General features: G+C 42.6%; 1 protein-coding gene across 4 annotated transcripts; it reads left to right on the forward strand.

Annotated features, from left to right (window-relative positions):
* The first annotated feature begins 328 nt into the window (after positions 1–328).
* Positions 329–19,030, forward strand: LOC115177029 (uncharacterized). 4 transcript variants are annotated; one of them, XM_029737477.1, is made up of 11 exons: positions 329–430; positions 1,472–1,698; positions 1,774–2,777; positions 3,172–3,324; positions 4,712–4,789; positions 6,664–6,780; positions 8,059–8,208; positions 8,466–8,633; positions 17,066–17,257; positions 17,506–17,697; positions 17,806–19,030. In XM_029737477.1, exons 2-11 carry the CDS (start codon positions 1,527–1,529, stop codon positions 17,908–17,910), a joined length of 2,331 nt encoding a protein of 776 aa, XP_029593337.1. In that variant the 5' UTR covers positions 329–430; positions 1,472–1,526; the 3' UTR covers positions 17,911–19,030. The 4 variants fall into 4 exon arrangements, with proteins under 4 accessions (XP_029593337.1, XP_029593338.1, XP_029593339.1 ...); XM_029737478.1 differs by lacking the exon at positions 329–430 and adding an exon at positions 477–739; XM_029737479.1 differs by lacking the exon at positions 329–430 and adding an exon at positions 958–1,363.
* Positions 19,031–19,156: the final 126 nt, after the last annotated feature.

The raw sequence follows: 19,156 nt of genomic DNA on the forward strand, positions 1-19,156 counted from the left end.
ATGCACATTACCTAGTTACATAAGGATGGGGGGGGGGCTATATTCTGGGAATGATTGCCATCAGAATAAAATGTAATCTATAATGTTGCATAAACTTGAATTCCATTCCATTCTCGCTTTTAGTTGAGGGAGGAGCTCTGACACTACATTACCAATGAAAAGTGTGCCTATGAAAATAATCAAATGGACTGCTGACATACGGCCACTCACTTCTCAAAACGGGTGTAATCATTAGTCCAAACAGATTTTCTATTGGACAAATTCAGGTAGGTCCCTCCCCGTTTCGTTCCGTTTCCCGAAACGTTTCGCAACAGAATCGTCGTAATGAATACACCCCAGGTATGACTAATGACGTCAGCAAGGTAGCGCACACTCACAGCTCCTTTCCGGTGTAGGCTACTGGAGTGCGCTCGAGTTCCTGGTTGACGTTGTAAGACACTTTTTTTTAAATTATTGTATTTGTATTTATTTTTTACTATGTGGTCATTGGTAAAGTCATGAATGGTTTTACAACGTTTAGATGGGACCCGGTTAATTTCACCGAGGATGCCACCGGGATTGAAGTTTGCGTTCAAGACTTCCCAACTTTATCGGGTTCAGAGCGCGAAACCAGATTTAACTTCGAGAGACAGATAAGCCATACTCATCCAAAAGCTTTATGCATGCAGATGGTCTAAAAGTGGAGATACAGAAAACAAATCTGTGATTTTGGCAAACTCTAAAGGACGAAATAATTTTGGTAAAGTCACACTGCTTGATTCAAACTGTGAACACGTAGCCTAGAACTTTCGTGGTTACGGACTCCGCGCTGTCGGAATGAAATTTATTTACACACCTATGTTGTTTAAAATAGGACTGCATAGGCAGGTCATTGGTCTTGGTTATACGTTGTGTACCACGGGCAACAGAAATAAACGTAGCTTACACCAGAAACTGCCATCTGTCGATATGGTATAGGAATAAACAACAGCAGCCTACAGTTCATAATGATCGGTACAAGCGAGCAGTGAGACGAATGGTGGAGAGATCGTGGACGTTTGTGATACTTGTTTTTTGCTTTGACAGTTTGCAAAATGTACTGTCAGCGTGGCTCAAGGTCGACGTGTAGGCGGCTGTGGTTTGCTACTGTAAACACTCACAGCTGTGTGCGAAAAGAGCCAACGCATTGAGCAAAACATCCACACTATATAATATTAAAGCGCACTGACAGGCAAAGCAAAAATCGAAGCTCTTCAGCGGCAAACTAGTGAGAGCAGATCACTTTTATAAGTGGGCCAAAAGTGAAGCCAGCTTTTGAAAACCCAGTTCTGACTTGGAAATACTACTTTGAATGTCACTGCCAGCAAGCGCAATTATACAGAATGTAATTCTAAGATTAGATATCCAACCATTCTCTACACCATGATCAAAACGTTTACAGTATATTTAGTTGAGGCTGCAGCCAAGAATCTTTTCTGCTTTATTCCAACAGAATATTGAAGATCATTCTGTGGACATCAGGGGATTTTCTAGTCCTTCTGTCTACTATGTCCTCCAGAGGCAAAGGTGAGGGGTGTCTGGTGTGTGGGGGTGACCTGCATGGTAACCAACGGCGATGGCTCTTTGGGGGTCAGAACAAGAGAGATGGTCAGCCTCAGACTCCATCAGACTCACCGGGTAGAGGAAGTCTCTCCAGGTCTTCTCAAGGCAGCCCCTGGGGTGAGGTGTGTGTGTGTGTGCACACTTCTGTGCGCGTGTGTGTGAGTTCTAATGTTTTCTTTTCCCACTTTGCAGGCAGCACCATGTCCCTTGGCTCCACAACGTCTCCCTCGTCCCTGTCCTCACCCGCCAAAGCAATGGACCTTCTCTCTGTGCTGACACACATACTAGGCCAGTCCGTACCACGGGGCAGTGGGCGGGGGGAGTTCTTGTGTGGCAAATGCGTTTCCATTCTAGAGCGGGTTTTCAAGTTTGACTCTGTCATTTCCAGAGTGAGGGTCTTATCCTCTGAGAGGCTTCAGAAGTTGACCCAGGAGAGGGACAAGGTCAGGCAGTGGGTACGCAGCGCTTACCGCCAGCGACACCCTCAGGATTTCAGGATGAGGAGCAGCACTAGTGAGGAGGATGGTGAGGGAATGGGAGACCGAGAGGGTTACAATGAAATGTTGAAGGAGAACATGGCCCTGTCAGAGTATGAGTGCTGGTCTGAGAAATGGGACGCATGTCCATACTTCAGGAGAACGGGGAAAAGATGCACAAAGGGGAAAAATTGTGAGGGATGTGATTCTCTGAGGGTGTCCGACTCCGCCTACGAGTCAGTTTGTGGGGTTCCCCGCCGCCTACCCTTCCAACCCTTTCCCCCCTTGGCCCTGTCGCGGGACAAGTCGCAGAGCATGCCTCTTCATTGGTCAAGGGTGCCGTCGCTAAACTCTAGCCCAGCGTCATTGGCTGGATCCACTCTCTCCTTACAAGCGTCCTCTCTAACTGAGTCCATCCAATCACTGGATTCGCTGGATTGCCGTGATCCGTTTGATTTTCCAGATGATTTGTCTCTCCTGGTCCTCAGAGAGTTGAAAGGTATTGAAGGAAAGCCTGTCAGTTCACCTTCGGGGAGTAAGATTCCCGTTTTGGGAAAGAGGGAAGGGCGATATTCAGGAGAGGTAGGTGAGACATCCTCCCCTGAGGTAACAAGGGTGGTGAATTTTGGAGAGCGGGAGAATGGAGGAGAGGAAGTGGATGGAGAGACCAATGATGTTTTGACGGAATTAAGGGACGAGTTTATTCCACTACACAGAGAGGTGAGATTTATCTTATATCCTATCAAAATCCAGCATGCCAAATAATGACAGGAAGTTATTATGAGTTGGGCAAGGATTATTTTCTGACGACAACACTTTGGGTTCCCATAGCCTATAAATGAGCCCTTCCCTAGTCAGGAAAATATCTCTGCCCTAAATGAGGATTTTCCGACAGGTTGCCTTGCCTGTGGTCTGTGGATCACTACGTCTATCACTGAGTGTAAATATTTACTTAGTGATCTGTAATATGTCATCTAGGATCTATAATGTCTGTAGCCAGTACAAAGGTCCAACTCTGAATATTCTCTTACTTATAAATACAGGAATAGGACTTCAACAGAATTAAAAGTGACAACTTAACTGCATTTTGTGAAAGACATATTTCTTATTTCAGAGCAATACAGGTCGAGTGCACCTTGCAGTCAGACAGTTGAGAGGACAGCTTGATCTAGCTATGGCACGCATCAAGACCCTAGAAACTGAGCTTAAACACGGGACCAAAACCAAAACAGATACCAATGTCAGTGGACCAGAGGATTGGATTAAGGTAAGCACTGAGTAGTTTACAGATTTTTGAAGTCATGGACTAAAAAACATTCTCAATGGAGATTCTCCAGGACGAGGCAGTCTCTGGGGAACCGGTCCATAGTATTTATAGTAACTTATTGAGAAAGAAAACAGTTTAAATTGGTGAGCAGAATGGAAGTGTCATGATAATGTGGTTGCGTACACACAACTAAGGTTGACACTCCCTGTCATGGTACCAGACTGCTGACGTTTTATACACGATAAACAGGTATAGGCCTAGTCAGCCGGTGCACAGCAATATAATGGCCTGAACATAGTTTCCCTAACATGCTTCCTCTGCATGTACTTGCGTGCGCACACACACGTCTTCAGAATCACTCGGATAGCAATGTCTTTAAGCCCTGCTTGTATTGACTAAGCACAAATAAAGCAGTATGCAAGGCATGATGGGTGTGTTACAGTTTGTTTGGTCTCTGGACTAGGGAGTGTCCTCTTTCCTTAATGCAGGTGCGTTCATATAACCACACACACACAACCACACATCTCCCTGGAATCTTCCCCAACTAGAGGAGTTTGCCCTGCAGCTCAGGATGGCTTTTCATAAAGAGATCATTAACATGCTACTCAGCTGCTGAGTGGCGTCTGTTAGCCTTATCTCCTTACCGTAGACTCAAGTTATTCAACCCGGCACCTACCTATGGTTCTAGCATGTCTGGGCCTCACCCCCAGCTGTTACAGCGTCTTACCCAAACTCATTCTCATTTCATGAGATTCACGTCTGAGATTCAGGTCTGGCTTGAGTTCCAGTTTTTGGGATATTTTAAGAAGCCATATTAGCAAGTTCAGTCTGGGAATGGGAGCTGTAAATCCACGAAGAGCTTTGACGATTAAAAGCACCACAGTCAGCTCTACACAAGGAAATATTTTAATTTGCCTGGAATCTGGTATTAGCTCCACCCAATCCTAGAAAAGGTCAAATAAGTCAATCATTGGGATTAAGTATTTGTGTGCTCTGTGTGAGGTCTTACTGTATATCAAGCTTTTGTGATGGGGAACTTTCACACTTGCAGGGCAGATTATAGGTTTATACTGTGTGTTCTAAATTTATTACAAGAATACAAACTGATTGCCTGCATTCTTTTAAAGCATCAGCTGTAACATAGTGGCATATATCACCCACAAGACACTGGCTTCAAAATGGAGAGGTCTGCTGCTCCAGCCTGGTCCCAGGTCTGTTTGTGCTGTCTTGGCAACGCCTGTGGTCATTGTCATCAGTTTGAAAGACAACACAAACTGATCTAGGACCAGGCTAGTCTGCTCTAATATCGCTGCAACAATGCCAGCCCCCTGTTGACTTGACATCCTTAATCTAAGTGCTGTGTATGGCGTGATTATGGCTTTTTCAGTTGCCGCAGAAGGACGGGGGCAACTTGCTTCTGCAGAGTTTGGGGCATTCGCTGCACAGCAGAGACCGAGTTATCCAGGTGAGTGATTCATAGTGATTCTATGAGGGGAGACAATGCAGTCATGCTGAAAACACAGGGATCCACTTCACTCAGGAATGAGACACTGGCTGAGCTTGTGGAATGTTGCCATCACAACATGGACACCCCAAGCTCTTAAACTCTTTCCTTCTTAATGCACTTGAGCCAATCAGTTGGGTTGTGACAAGGTAGGGGTGGTATATAGAAGATAGCCCTATTTGGTAAAAGATCATGTCCATACTATGGCAAGAACAGCTCAAATAAGCAAAGAGAAATGACAGTCCATCATTACTTTAAGATATGAAAGTCAGTCAATACGGAAAATGTCAAGAACTTTGACATTTTCTTAAAGTGCAGTCGCAAAATCCATCAAGCGCTATGATGAAATTGGCTCTCATAAGGGCCGCCACAGGAAGGGAATACCCAGAGTTACCTCTGCTGCAGAGGATAAGTTCTTTAGAGTTGCCAGCCTCAGAAATCGGCAATTAACTGCACCTCAGATTGCAGCCCAAATAAATGCTTCACAGAGTTGAAGTAACAGACACCTCTCAACATCAACTGTTCAGAGGAAACTGTGTGAATCAGGCCTTCATGGTCGAATTGCTGCAAAGAAACTACCACTAAAGGACACCAATAATAAGAAGAGACTTGCTTGGGCCAAGAAACATGAGCAATGGATATTTGACCGGTGGAAATCTGTCCTTTCGTCTGATTAGTCCAAATTTGAGATTTTTAGTACTAACCGCCATGTCTTTGTGAGACTCAGAGTAGGTGAACGGATGATCTCCGCATGTGGTTCCCACCGTGAAGCATGGAGGTGGTGTGATTGTGTGGGGGTGCTTTGCTGGTGACACTCTGTGATTTATTTAGAATTCAAGGCACACTGAACCAGCATGGCTACCACAGCATTCTGCAGCAATACGCCATCCTATCATTTGCTTTTCAACAGGACAATGACCCAAAACACACCTCCAAGCTGTGTAAGGGCTATTTGACCATGAAGGAGAGTGATGGAGTGCTGCATCAGATGGCCTGGTCTCCACAATCACCCCACCTCAACCCAATTCGGATGTTTAGGGATGAGTTGGACCGCAGAGTGAAGGAAAAGCAGCCAACAAGTGCTCCGAATATGTACGGAACTCCCTAAAGACTTTTGGAAAATAATTGTAGTTGGCTACCTCATGAAGCTGGTTGAGAGAATGCCAAGAGTGTGCAAAGCTGTCATCAAGGCAAAAGGTGGCTACTTTGAAGAACCTCAATTATAAAATATATTTGGATTTGTTTAACACTTGGTTATTACATGATTCCATATGTGTTATTTCATAGTTTTGATGTCTTCACTATTATTCTACAAGGTAGAAAATATAAAAATAAAGAAAAACCCTTGTAAGTAGGTGTGTCCAAACTTTTGACTGGTATTGACATATATATGTTCATGTTTTTATTGTCACATTTATTTGGGTGTGTACACAGTTTAGCAAATGTTATAGTGGGTGCAGTGAAATGCTTATATTACTAGCTCCTAACAATGCAGTAAAATGTCAAACGGGTACACAAATAATCCATTTAAAAAAACAAAGAAAGTCAAATGTTGGAACAAATCCAATTATCAACCCAAATAGCACTGTAACAGCAATAGCACTGTAACAGCAAAGTGGTTGGGGCAAACCCTGTTTTCTTAACTATCATTGTCTCAATATTTATCATTGATACATTTGTTTAAATGCAGTTTTTGTATTCTGGTGTAATTGATATCGTTTAATGTCATTTTTTTTCATATATCACATCAAGTCCTTTTCTGAAGCCATCTCTGGGACAAGCCGTGCGTTAATCCATGAGCCGACATTCATTTCCTGTCTCCCTGTCTGTCTCAGGAGTGCATGTGTCTGATCAGGAAGGTGTGTGTTGAGGTGGGGACAGGGACAGACGTGGCTGACAGACTGACACAAGCACTCACTGACAATCTGAAACAAACTCTCTCCGACAATAAGGTGAGGGCTCAGATTGATCCCATTTGATTATGATTTGAATAAACTATTGGTTTAGAATAAAATAAACTCAAAATAAACTTGTGTAGACTGTCAAAGCATGAACAATAATATGCGTGAATATTTCCTTTTTTAATGACATTACTTAAGTGATAATGCCAGAGAAGCCGGTGTTTGGAGGATATATTGATATGGGTGTGTTTCGTCTCTGGCAAACCGTGCCAATATATCCTCCAAACACTAGCTTCTCTGGCATTAGCACTTTTAATACAACGGGTTACCAACATATTCAAATAATGATTGACATATTTTCATTAAATGTTATTTTGATTAATTTCATCCTTCCACAAGATATAGTCCCGACACACATCTAGGGTTGCTAGAGACGCGACCAGTCATTCACTCTACTTGTTCTGTGTCTATGGACGTGACCCAGTCGTTCGTTCTAAATGTTCCATTGCCATACTGGCTGGCAACGTTCTTATCCCTTGCTTGCTAGCTAGCCAACTACGGCTAACTTACAATCAAGTGCAGCCAGAATAACAGCAAAATAGCTGCATTTGTTTAAGCTGTTTTCTAGTGATATTTATTTGGATACATCCATAACAATGAGCTAATTTGGTGTGATTTCCCTTGGCATAGAAAATGTGCACACTTGTCAGGACGCTGTTGTTCAGGGGAGCTAGCCAACTACACAGCTACCGTAACAAAATCACTTCAAACTGAGAAGACTGTAAATTAGCTGCGTTTGTTTTAACTTTTTTCATTGACATTTTTTGTATATATCCATAAAAATGACTCCAGCTGATTTAATGATTTCGACTGGCAGAGATATGGTGCCTGCCTGTCTGTCTCGTCCGAAATCCCGACACGTTCATTACAATGGGACAGCAGGAGATCGTATTTCAATATTGAAACGATGTTGCAAATGTCGCGAGACAGACTGCAAGGTTTATACAAATCTCCGCTGTTAAAAACAAATTGTTAGTCTAAAATAAATCTGAGATAATGTCTAGATGCTTTTTATAGTGGAAATCAAGTTTATAAGTTGCCTGACTCGGCTGATGAGACAGTGGATTGCACAGTCAGATGGAACAGAGCAAATAGGCATTTTAACATCATATATTTAGCCGGTGGCAATTTGTGGAATAGACACCGGCTGGTATGCGGTTTTAACCAATCAGCGTTCAGGATTAGACCCACCCGTTGTATAATATGGGATATAGAGCATTTCTGTACAAGGTTATTTTGCTGATGTCTTATGTTCTACCTCATCTTTAGCTAGCCCTGGAGGCTCTGCGCTCTGAGATGAGTGAGAAGGAGAAGAGGATGGAGAGCGAGCTGGAGGCACTGAAGAAGGCTGGGAGAGACCGGGAGAAAGACCTCTCCACACTCAACACTGTACTCCAATGTAACCAGGACATCATCAATGTGAGTCTGAAGTTGAAAGCACACACACACACACACGCACACACACACACACACACACACGTACGTGTGTTTGCTGTGCTACCAGTGTATGGCAGTTGCTGTAGAACAAGTACACACACACTCTCTTTCACTTAGATGTATTCACTCACTTTCATTAACAAAGGCAACGTTGTGCTGGATATACTATAGTTACTCAGTCAAAGGTGTTACTAGTAATTTCTCACATAAGGGCTTCGTTTTTTTCTTCTAACCCCCAGGAACTGAGAGTGGAGCTGGTTGAGAAGGAGCGAGTGCAGCGGGAGGTGCAGAAGGAGAGGGAAGTGTGGAGACAGCGGGACCTGGCCCTCAAAGCAGTCCTACAGGAGAAAGAGTCCCTTCTCCTCTGCCTGAAGGAGGCGCTAGAGAGCTCTCAGAAAGACATGCAGGTGAGGGGATCACCTCAACATACAGTATCTCTATAGGTTGAATTAAATTAGGTCCGACAAGAAGGATATCCTGCTTTCACTGGAACAGGTCTTTTGCGTGAAGAAAAGACGCCGTAAAAGGGGACGCAGATCGGGGTTCCTTCTGAGAATCCGGAGGCGAGCGAGTAAACTCCCAATGCCTTCCATTCTTCTTGCTAATGTACAATCATTGGAAAATAAAATTGATGACCTACTATTAAGATTATCCTACCAATGGGACATTAAAAACTAACATCTTATGTTTCACCGAGACGTGGCTGAACGAAGATATGGACAACATAGAGCTAGCGGGATTTTCCATGTACCAGCAGAACAGAGACGCTACCTCTGGTAAGATGAGGGGTGGGGGGATGTCTTTTTGTCAATAACAGTTGGTGCCTAATATTAAAAGTCTTGAGGTATTGCTTGCCTGAGGTTGAGTACCATATGATAAGCTGCAGACCACATTATCTATGAAGAGAGTTCTCATCTGTATTATTCGTAGCCGTCTATTTACCACCACAAAACGAAGCTGGCACTAAGACCGCTCTCAACCAACTCTATAAGGCCATAAGCAAAGAAGAAAATGCTCACCCAGAAGCGGCGCTCCTAGAGGCCGTGGACTTTAATTCAGGCAAACTTAAATCAGTTTTACCAAATTTTTACCAGTGTGTCATGTGCAATCCTAGACCACCTTTACTCCACACACAGAGATGCATACAAAGGTCTCCCACGCCCTCCATTTGGCAAATCTGACCATAATTCTATCCTCCTGATTCCTGCTTACAAGCAAAAACTAAAGCAGGAAGTACCAGTCGCTCAATACGAAAGTGGTCAGATGACGCGGATGCTACACTACAGGACTGTTTTGCTAGCACAGACTGGAATATGTTCCAGGATTCGTCCAATGGCATTGAGGAATACACCACCTCAGTCATCAGCTTCATCATTAAGGTCGTCCCCACAGTGACTGTACATACATATCCCAACCAGAAGCCATGGATTACAGTCAACATCTGCATCGAGCTAAAGGCTAGAGTTGCTGCTTTCAAGGAGCGGGAGACTAATCCGGACGCTTATAAGAAATCACGCTATGCCCTAAAACGAACCATCAAACAAGCAAAGCGTCAATACAGGATTAAGATTGAATCCTACTACACCGGCTCTGACGTTCATCGGATGTGGCAGTGCTCGAAAACTATTACAGACTACAAAGGGAAACCCAGACCCGAGCCGCCCAGTGACGCGAGCCTACCAGACGAGCTAAATGCCTTTTTATGCTCACTACGAGACAAGCAACACTGAACCATGCACTAGAGCACCAGCTGTTCTGGATAACTGTGATAACGCTCTCCGTGGACGATGTGAACAAAACCTTTAAACAGGTTAACAACATTCACAAAGCTGAGGGCCAGACGGATTACCAGGACATGTACTCAAAGCATGCACGGACCAACTGTCAAGTGTCTTCACTGACATTTTCAACCTGTCCCTGACCGAGCCTGTAATACCTACATGTTTCAAGCAGGCCACCATAGTGCCTGTGCCCAAGGAAGCGAAGGTTACCTGCCTAAATGATTACCGCCCCATGGCACTCAAATCGGTAGCCATGAAGTGCTTTGAAAGGCTGGTCATGGCTCACATCAACACCATTATCCCAGAAACCCTAGACCCACTCCAATTTGCATACCGCCCCAACAGATCCACAGATGACGCAATCTCAATCGCACTCCACACTGCCCTTTCTCACCTGGACAAAAGGAACACCTATGTAAGGATGCTGTTCATTGACTACAGCTCAGCGTTCAACACAATAGTGCCCATGAAGCTCATCAATAAGCTAAGGACTCTGGGACTAAACACCTTCTGCAACTGGATCCTGGACTTCCTGACAGACCGTCCCCAGGTGGTAAGAGTAGGCAACAACACGTCTGCCACGCTGATCCTTAACACTGGGGCCCTTCAGGGGTGTGTACTTAGTCCCCTCCTGTATTCCCTATTCACCCACGACTGTGTGGCCAAACACAACTCCAACACCATCATTAAGTTTTCTGATGACACAACAGTGGTAGGCCTGATCACTGACAATGATGAGATGGCCTATAGGGAGGTCAGAGAACTAGCAGTGTGGTGCCAGGACAACAACTTCTCCCTCAATGTGAGCAAGACAAAGGAGCTGATCGTGGACTACAGGAAAAGGCGGGCCGAACAGGCCCCCATTAACATTGACGGGCTGTAGTGGAGCAGGTAGAGTTTCAAGTTCCTTGGTGTCCACATCACCAATGATCTATCATGGTCCAAACACACCAAGACAGTCATGAAGAGGGCACGACAAAACCTATTCCCCTTCAAGAGACTGAAAAGATTTGGCAAGGGTCCCCAGATCCTCAAAAGATTCTACAGCTGCACCATCGAGAGCATCCTGACCGGTTGCATTACCGCCTGGTATCTGACCGTAAGGCACTACAGAGGGTAGTGCGAATGGCCCAGTACATCACTGAGGCCAAGCTTCCTGCCATCCAGGACCGGTGTCAGAGGAAAACCCATAAAATTGTCAGAGACTCCAGTCACCCAAGTTATAAACTGTTTTCTCTGCTACCGCACGGCAAGCGGTACCGGAGCACCAAGTCTAGGACCAAAAGGCTCCTCAACAGCTTCTACCCCCAAGCCATAAGACTGCTGAACAATTCATAAAATCGCCACTGGACAATTTACATTGACCGACATCCAATGATCCCGGATAGCATGGACCATGGTGGAGACTATTTTACTTTCAGTTTCGTCCACCAACTTCAAACAGTCGTAGATATTTCACTGCGATTTAGATGGTACAATGATAATGAACTATTCAGTGCATGTTTTGTCACATAAACTGAAATAGTTCGAAGAGTGTAGAATTTTAGCAACCAGGGAATGACGGAGCGATTTCTACGTTGGCTGCCTTGTGCTTGAGGACACAAGAGACAATGGACTTGATCGGACAGCTCAGAGCCTCTGCTCTTTTCTGTCCATAGAAACAAAATGGATTGGTGGAAGAGGCAGGGCAGGCCAAGAGCAAGAGCAAGGAAGGAAGGTGTGGTCAAGCAAGGCATCCCCCTAGGCTAAGTGCCCTAGGGTTTTTTATCAGAACAAGCGTAGGTTAGTTTCGTCTTATCCTTTTCCCGACCTGAGTTTGTTGTGTAAAAAATAAAAAGTACAACAACTAGAAAAAGTCAAAAATTAAAAATATTTAATCAAAAATGTAGAAAATCCTAAGATTATAGCACACAACTCTGCAGGGGGGGGTGTTAAGGGGAGCATTCACATATATCTACACACTTTCATACGCACACATGTTAGTACAATACAATTGTTGGTTTTTTTGTTGTTGTTTTTTAGGTCAGTTTCAACATTATGGACATGGGTGTATCTGTAGTCCATTTGGCCTGTCCCACAGCTTCCTTCAGTGATGGGTTGCGAGTGGCTCTGTTGATGAACTTCTGGCCGATGATTGACTGTCTTTTGTTGATTGATGTGATTCCAGATATGCTGTTAACGTAGTGATTGCTGATGAATCTTGGTAGTCTGTAAGCCATTTTTATTGCCATGTTTTGGATTGTCTGTAGCCGATTCATCTGCTGTGGTGAGGCTGTTATCCAGGCTGGTAGGGCGTATTCAATGAGGAGGAGATGACCACGCCTATTTGTAAGGGGGGGGCAGTTTTCTACAGCTGGGCGATATGGACAAAAAATCACATTGTGACGAATAACTATTTTGCTTGATAACAATAAATAGATTACAACGCAATGTTCCCTCTAAACTGCTAATATTCCCTCTAAGAATAAATACCATGTCGCACAGAGACGCACTTAACGGAGTTCGCCCCACTGGTTTGCACCATATGGATTTTTTTTTTCTGTGATCGAATCAACATTATATCAACCCATTTTCAATGCAACAAACCAAAACAAATCTAACTTTGGAAGATTGAGTCTCTGATTTTGCCCAACGGAGTAGAATTATATTGGCGGGTGTCGCCCATCAGCGGTCTTGAGCTTTTCAGATCAGAGCGCATATGCACATTTGTTGATATTCTTTGCGAGTTACCAAGTTATTAGCCCAGTTATAGATACGTATAGGTCAGCAATGGGGAGTTACTGCTTCCTACAAGAACACAAAACATGTAGGCTACATTTCAAGCTGTCTTGGTAAAAAGCTTATGTCTAAAGGGGCGTTGTTGTATTTTGAGACAGGCTTGAATATGCAAATAAGCTAATAGGTAGAGGGGTGTCCTACATTGTCTAATTCTCTGTATGGTAATAATAATAATTAATTATATTTTGTAAAGTGGTTTCTTGCATCATACAACACAATAAAATGCAATGTACAGTCAGTCACCTATTTGGCCAATGTTGTTACAGACCCGGTAAAAAGTAAATGCATTAATGTCAAGCCCTTCATAATGTAAAAATATTTTAAAAGTCTCATGCAATGTAGGCCTGAACAGCAAATATACGCTACTGTAGGCTATGTCATAGAAATCAAAAGCTATTTAAATGTGGAAATGTTATGGGATTCGCACCGTTTTGTTGGTAGGCCTACATTATGCTCAAATAGCCTATTGGCTACTGTCTAAAACTGTAAGGGGACAGCCTCAGTGTTCACTGTAAATGTGCACCAGAAGTTGCACAACATTTTCACAAGGTTCAAGTTTCCTCTCACAAGACCAAACATTTGCTCAGTGCCCCCCAAAAAATTGCGGGAACATTGCTACAACAATAAAACATTGTTTTAATGTACAGTTACTTTGCATTAGCGCCAGGGCTCTAGACACATTTTTACAGTGCCATGTAAGTCAACGGAGATGGTAGCCTAATATTTAAAAAGTAAGCTATTTATCTAACATATTTAGGGAATGTGTGATTGATATTTTGATGTGCAACCTGTCAAAATAGGATCCAGTATTATCAGATTTATGTTTTGGCTCTTTGTGCGTATACAGTACCAGTCAAAAGTTTGGACACACTTACTCATTTCAAGGTTTTTCTTTATTTTTACTATTTTCTACATTGTAGAATAATAGTGAAGACATCAAAACTATGAAATAACACACATGGATTCATGTAGTAACCAAAAAAGTGTTAAACAAATCAAAATATATTTTAGATTCTTCAAAGTAGCCACCGTTTGCCTTGACTGTTTTGCACACTCTTGGCATTCTCTCTCAACCAGCTTCACCTGGAATGCTTTTCCAACAGTCTTGAAGGAGTTTCCTTCCTGTGGTCCAACTCATCCCAAGCAATCTCAATTGGGTTGAGGTCAGATAATTGTGGAGGCCAGGTCATCTGATGCAGCACACCATCACTCTCCTTCTTGGTCAAATAGCCCTTACACAGCCTGGAGGTGTGTGATCATCATCCTGTTGAAAAACAAATGATAGTCCCACTAAGCGCAAACCAGATGTGATGGCGTATCGCTGCAGAATGCTGTGGTAGCCATGCTGGTTAAGTGTGCCTTGAATTCTAAATAAATCACAGACATTGTCACCAGCAAAGCACCATTACAGCACCACCTCCATGCTTCACGGTGGGAACCACACATGCGGAGATCATCTGTTCATCTACTCTGCGTCTCACAGACACGGCAGTTGGAACCAAAAATCTCAAATTTGGACTCATCAGGCCAAAGGACAGATTTCCACCAGTTATACTGTCCATTGCTCATGTTTCTTGGCCCAAGCAAGTCTCTTCTTATTATTATTGGTGTCCTTTTAGTAGTGGTTTCTTTGCAGCAATTCAACCATGAAGGCCTGATTCACACAGTCTCCTCTGAACAGTTGATGTTGATGTCTGCTACTTGAAATCTGAAACATTTATTTGGCTGCAATTTCTGTGGCTGATAACTCTAATGAACGTATCCTCTGCAGCAGAGGTAACTCTGGGTATTCCTTTCCTGTGGCGGTCCTCTTGAGCAAGTTTCATCATAGCGCTTGTTGGTTTTTGCGTCTGCACTTGAAGAAACTTTCAATGTTCTTGAAATGTTCCACATTGACTGACCTTCATGTCTTAAAGTAATGATGGACTGTCGATTCTCTTTGCATTTTTGAGCAGTTCTTGCCATAATATGGACTTGCCCTTTTACCAAATAGGGCTGTCTTCTGTATACCACCCCTACCTTGTCACAACACAACTGATTGGCTCAAACGCATTAAGAAGGAAAGAAATTCCACAAATTAACTTTTAACAAGGCACACCTGTTAATTGAAATGCATTCCAGGTGACTACCTCATGGAGCTGGTTGAGAGAATGCCAAGAGTGTGCAAGCATATCATCAAGGCAAAGGGTGGCTACTTTGAAGAATCTAAATATGAAATATATTTTGATTTGTTTTACACTTTTTTGGTTATTTAATGATTTCATATTGTTATTTCATAGTTTGGATTTCTTCACTATTATTCAACAATGTAAAGAAATAAAGAAACCCTGAGTAGATGTGTCAACTTTTGGCTGGTAGTGTGTGTGTGTGTGTGTGTGTGTGTGTGTGTGTGTGTGTGTGTTTTATTTATATATATATATATATATATATATATATATATATATATATATATATATATATATATATATATATATTTTACATATATATTTTCTATATGCTAGCAAAAGAAATATGCTAGCAAAAGAAAATCTCTCTCTCATATATATATATATATATGAGAGAGAGATTTTCTTTTGCTAGCATATTGCCCTGTAGGCTATATTCACTTGAGGAAGTGGGAACTCAAAACACTTGGCTAGATGGCTATATAGCAACAATAGTTAGCAATGTGGGCTAATTGATCGGCCTCGGCTACTTTATGTATACTGAACAAAAATATAAATGCAACAATTTCAAAGATTTTAATAAATTAAAAAGGCCCTAATCTATTGATTTCACATGACTGGGAATACAGATATGCATCTGTTGGTCACAGATACCTTTAAAAAAAAAAGGTAGGGGCGTGGATCAGACACCAGCCAGTATCTGGTATGACCACCATTTACCTCATGCAGCACAACACATCTCCTTCGTATAGAGTTGATCAGGCTGTTGATTGTGGCCTGTGAAATGTTGTCCCACTCCTCTTCAATGGCTGTGCAAAGTTGCTGGATATTGGCGGGAACTGGAACACGCTGTTGTACATGTCGATCCAGAGCATCCCAAACATGCTTAATGGGTGATATGTCTGGTGAGTACACAGGCCATTGAAGAACTGGCACATGTGCAGCTTCCAGGAATTGTGTACAGATCCTTGCGACCTGAGCCTGGCCAGTATCATGCTGAAACATGAAGTGATGGTGGCGGCTGAATGGCACGACATTGGGCCTCAGGATCTCATCAAGGTATCTCTGTGCATTCAATATGCCATCGATAAAATGCAATTATGTTTGTTGTCTGTAGCTTATGCCTGCCCATACCATAAACCCACCGCCACCATGGGGCACTGTGTTCACAGCGTTGACATCAGCAAACCGCTCGCCAACACGTCGCCAAACAGGTGGTGTGCGGTTGTGAGGCCAGTTGGAAGTACTGCCAAATTCCCTAAAATGATTTTGGAGGCGGCTTATGGTAGAGAAACGAACATTCAATTCTCTGGCAACAGCTCTGGTGCAGTCAGCATGCCAATTGCACACTCCCTGAACTTGAGACCTCTGTGGCATTATTTTGTGACAACTGCACATTTCAGTGTGGCCTTTTATTGTCTGTGTAATGATCATGCTCTTTAATAGGCTTCTTGATATGCTACACCTGTCAGAAATTCTCATTAACAGGGATATAAACAAATTTGTGCACAACATTTGAGAGAAATAAGCTTTTTGTGCATATGGGATCTTATTTCAGCTTATGAAACATGGGACCAACACTTTACATATTGCGTTTTATATTTTTGTTCATTGTACAACGATCTCAGTTTTATCAATTTGACATCAGATTCTGACGTTTATCCAAATTTCAAAGTTGCTCCAAATGTGAAATGTCTGTATTGTTCCATTTCTCCTTGCACAATGTGGGGAGAGGGAGTAAGAGTGGCTCACTCACATAGCAGCCGACTGCGAAATAGGGACAGGCAGATACTTTTAAAGCAGGAATCAACATAATGCATAGGCTATTACACAAAATGCTTCGGTAGGAGTAAGGCAATGTCTGTCGTCCCAGCTTTAGTTTTTATCCCCCCATCTTTGATTACAGAAACTGATCTGGCTTTTGTTGTCAAATAGAAAGTCTGCATTTTAGAATGCGATTTTGTATTGGCCCAAAATATATTTTTTTCACACACTATTACTGCAGCTATTTTATGGACTTTTTCTGAAATTACAATGCAAAAATTCTACATGTAGCTCTAGAGTTCACTCGCTACAGGGAGACTTTCCTCATTATTTGTAATCTTTTCCCCCCAGGCACTGTCGGACTCTGTGATTAGCCAAGGGGTGTCAGGAGGTGGGGCAGAGGGGGCTCTGGCCTCTCAGCTGAAGGAGAAGGAGAGCCTGGTGATAGCCTGGCTTCAGGACAGAGAGGAGCACAGCGCCACCATGTGCCGGGAGGTCACCAAACTCACCACCGCCCTGCAGGACTATCAGGGCATAGTGCAGGTGAGTGTAAACGAGGATGGTAGTGGATGCTTTCACCAATCCCTGTCTTTCATATCAGTGAAGAGGAAGCCATTTAAGACTAGTAAGATGCTCCCTCTGTATACTGAGATGTGCTGTGTCTTACATTGTCTTTTACACAATTCAGGTCATCTTCAGTGAGGTACCTAAAATACCAAGCCTATAATATAGTTTGGTCATTTGAACCCATACCTTTCCCCTCTTCCCATCTTTCCCCCTTCCTTCTCAAGGAGCAAGAGCAGAATCATAGTCAGACTGTGTCTTCGCTGTCAAAGCAACTCAATGACACACGCAACGACCTGAGGGAGAGAGGGAAGGAGAACAAGGAGACCCAGCGAGCCTGGCGGAGCGAAAAGGAGGACAGAGAGAGGGAGGAGAGGAAATTGAGGGAGAGCCTGGAGGAGAGAGACAAACTCATTGAGGTATGTCCGTACATGAGCGAGATATGTCCATACATGACCTTAGAAAAGCACTAAAGAGTAGACCAAATTAACACGGAATATTTTGATTTGTAAACCTGTTTTATTTAGCAAGTTCTCCTGGATTCCGAGGAACGTGATCATCTACTCAAAGAACTTCAACAGAACCTGCTGAACAAATTTGAACCCATGATTGCTGTCAAACACACATTATGAAAAAGACAAACAAGATAGTGAGAGAGCAGACAACATGGAACCATGAAGGTACAATGCACATTTTATATAGATGAGTTGCATGAACCAGCACTTTCTTGCACCACAGGTAGTTTACTACTAACTACAATTATATGTAGGCCTATTGAAAAAGTAGTGTTTTGCACATTTGCAGTAGTTGCATCTTACCTTGGCAGGCAAGCCTTGGTTTTTGTGTTAAAACAATTTATGTCCTTTACAAAACTCCTGACTGGATATTTGTCAATAATGTTATTGCCCCATTTTGGCATCATTCTTATTTGTATATTCATATTGACTGATTTAATTGATGAAGTATGCAAATAGTTCATGTCTGACATGGACCAAAGTATATGTTGAATTTGCTTAAATGGTCCTCTGTCAATGAAAGATATCAATACAGACGGCTCAATCAAATCCTTTCATTGGCTGAGAGTACCATTTATGCAAATTCAAAATACACGTTGGTCCATGTCAGACATTGATTAACTACTAGCATGGGACATGGGACGACATGGGGAAATGTGTCATGGGATTTGTTTGTGTCCTTCAGGGCATCTGTTGTGCAACCTAATTGATAAGTGCTATGAGAAGGGGGATTATTATTGTGTTGAATTTGGACCGTTTGAAGTTGCAGTTTCCCAAAAGCTTTCTTTATTGGTGTCATACTGTAAGTTCTGTGCTTTTTTAGTTATTTTATTCATACTGCCGTTCTCTTTACACATTAGCTACATCATACTGCTTGGTATTTTGATTGTCATTTACATTTACATTTTACATTTTAGTCATTTAGCAGACGCTCTTATCCAGAGCAACTTACAGTAGTGAATGCATACATTTCATACATTTTTTTTCATGAAGGGGTTAACATTTTTGACCCCAAAATATTTATTTTGACCTTTTGGTGGGTTTAATTTTACTACAGAATGGTTTGATACATTTATTTTTGGAAAAGGTTTCTAATTTTATGTTCTGTCTTTCAATGTTCTTTTTCCTTTTTTTCATGTTGTTTTAGACCTACTGCCTGTTTTTTGGGGATTTGCTGCCATGTTTTCATTTTAAGTCTTTGTGAGATTGAGAAATAAACCTCTCTATATGACCGAAATTATTGAATGTAGTGTGTTTTCATTGCATGTATTTTGCTGCCTATGTCATGGAGGATCAAAGGGACTTTCATGAGCCGCGGGTGTCTCATTTGCTCTGTACTTCACACTCGGAACATGATCCCTAG

Source organism: Salmo trutta, chromosome 37 (assembly GCF_901001165.1).
Source record: "Salmo trutta chromosome 37, fSalTru1.1, whole genome shotgun sequence".
NCBI classification, from domain to species: domain Eukaryota; kingdom Metazoa; phylum Chordata; class Actinopteri; order Salmoniformes; family Salmonidae; genus Salmo; species Salmo trutta.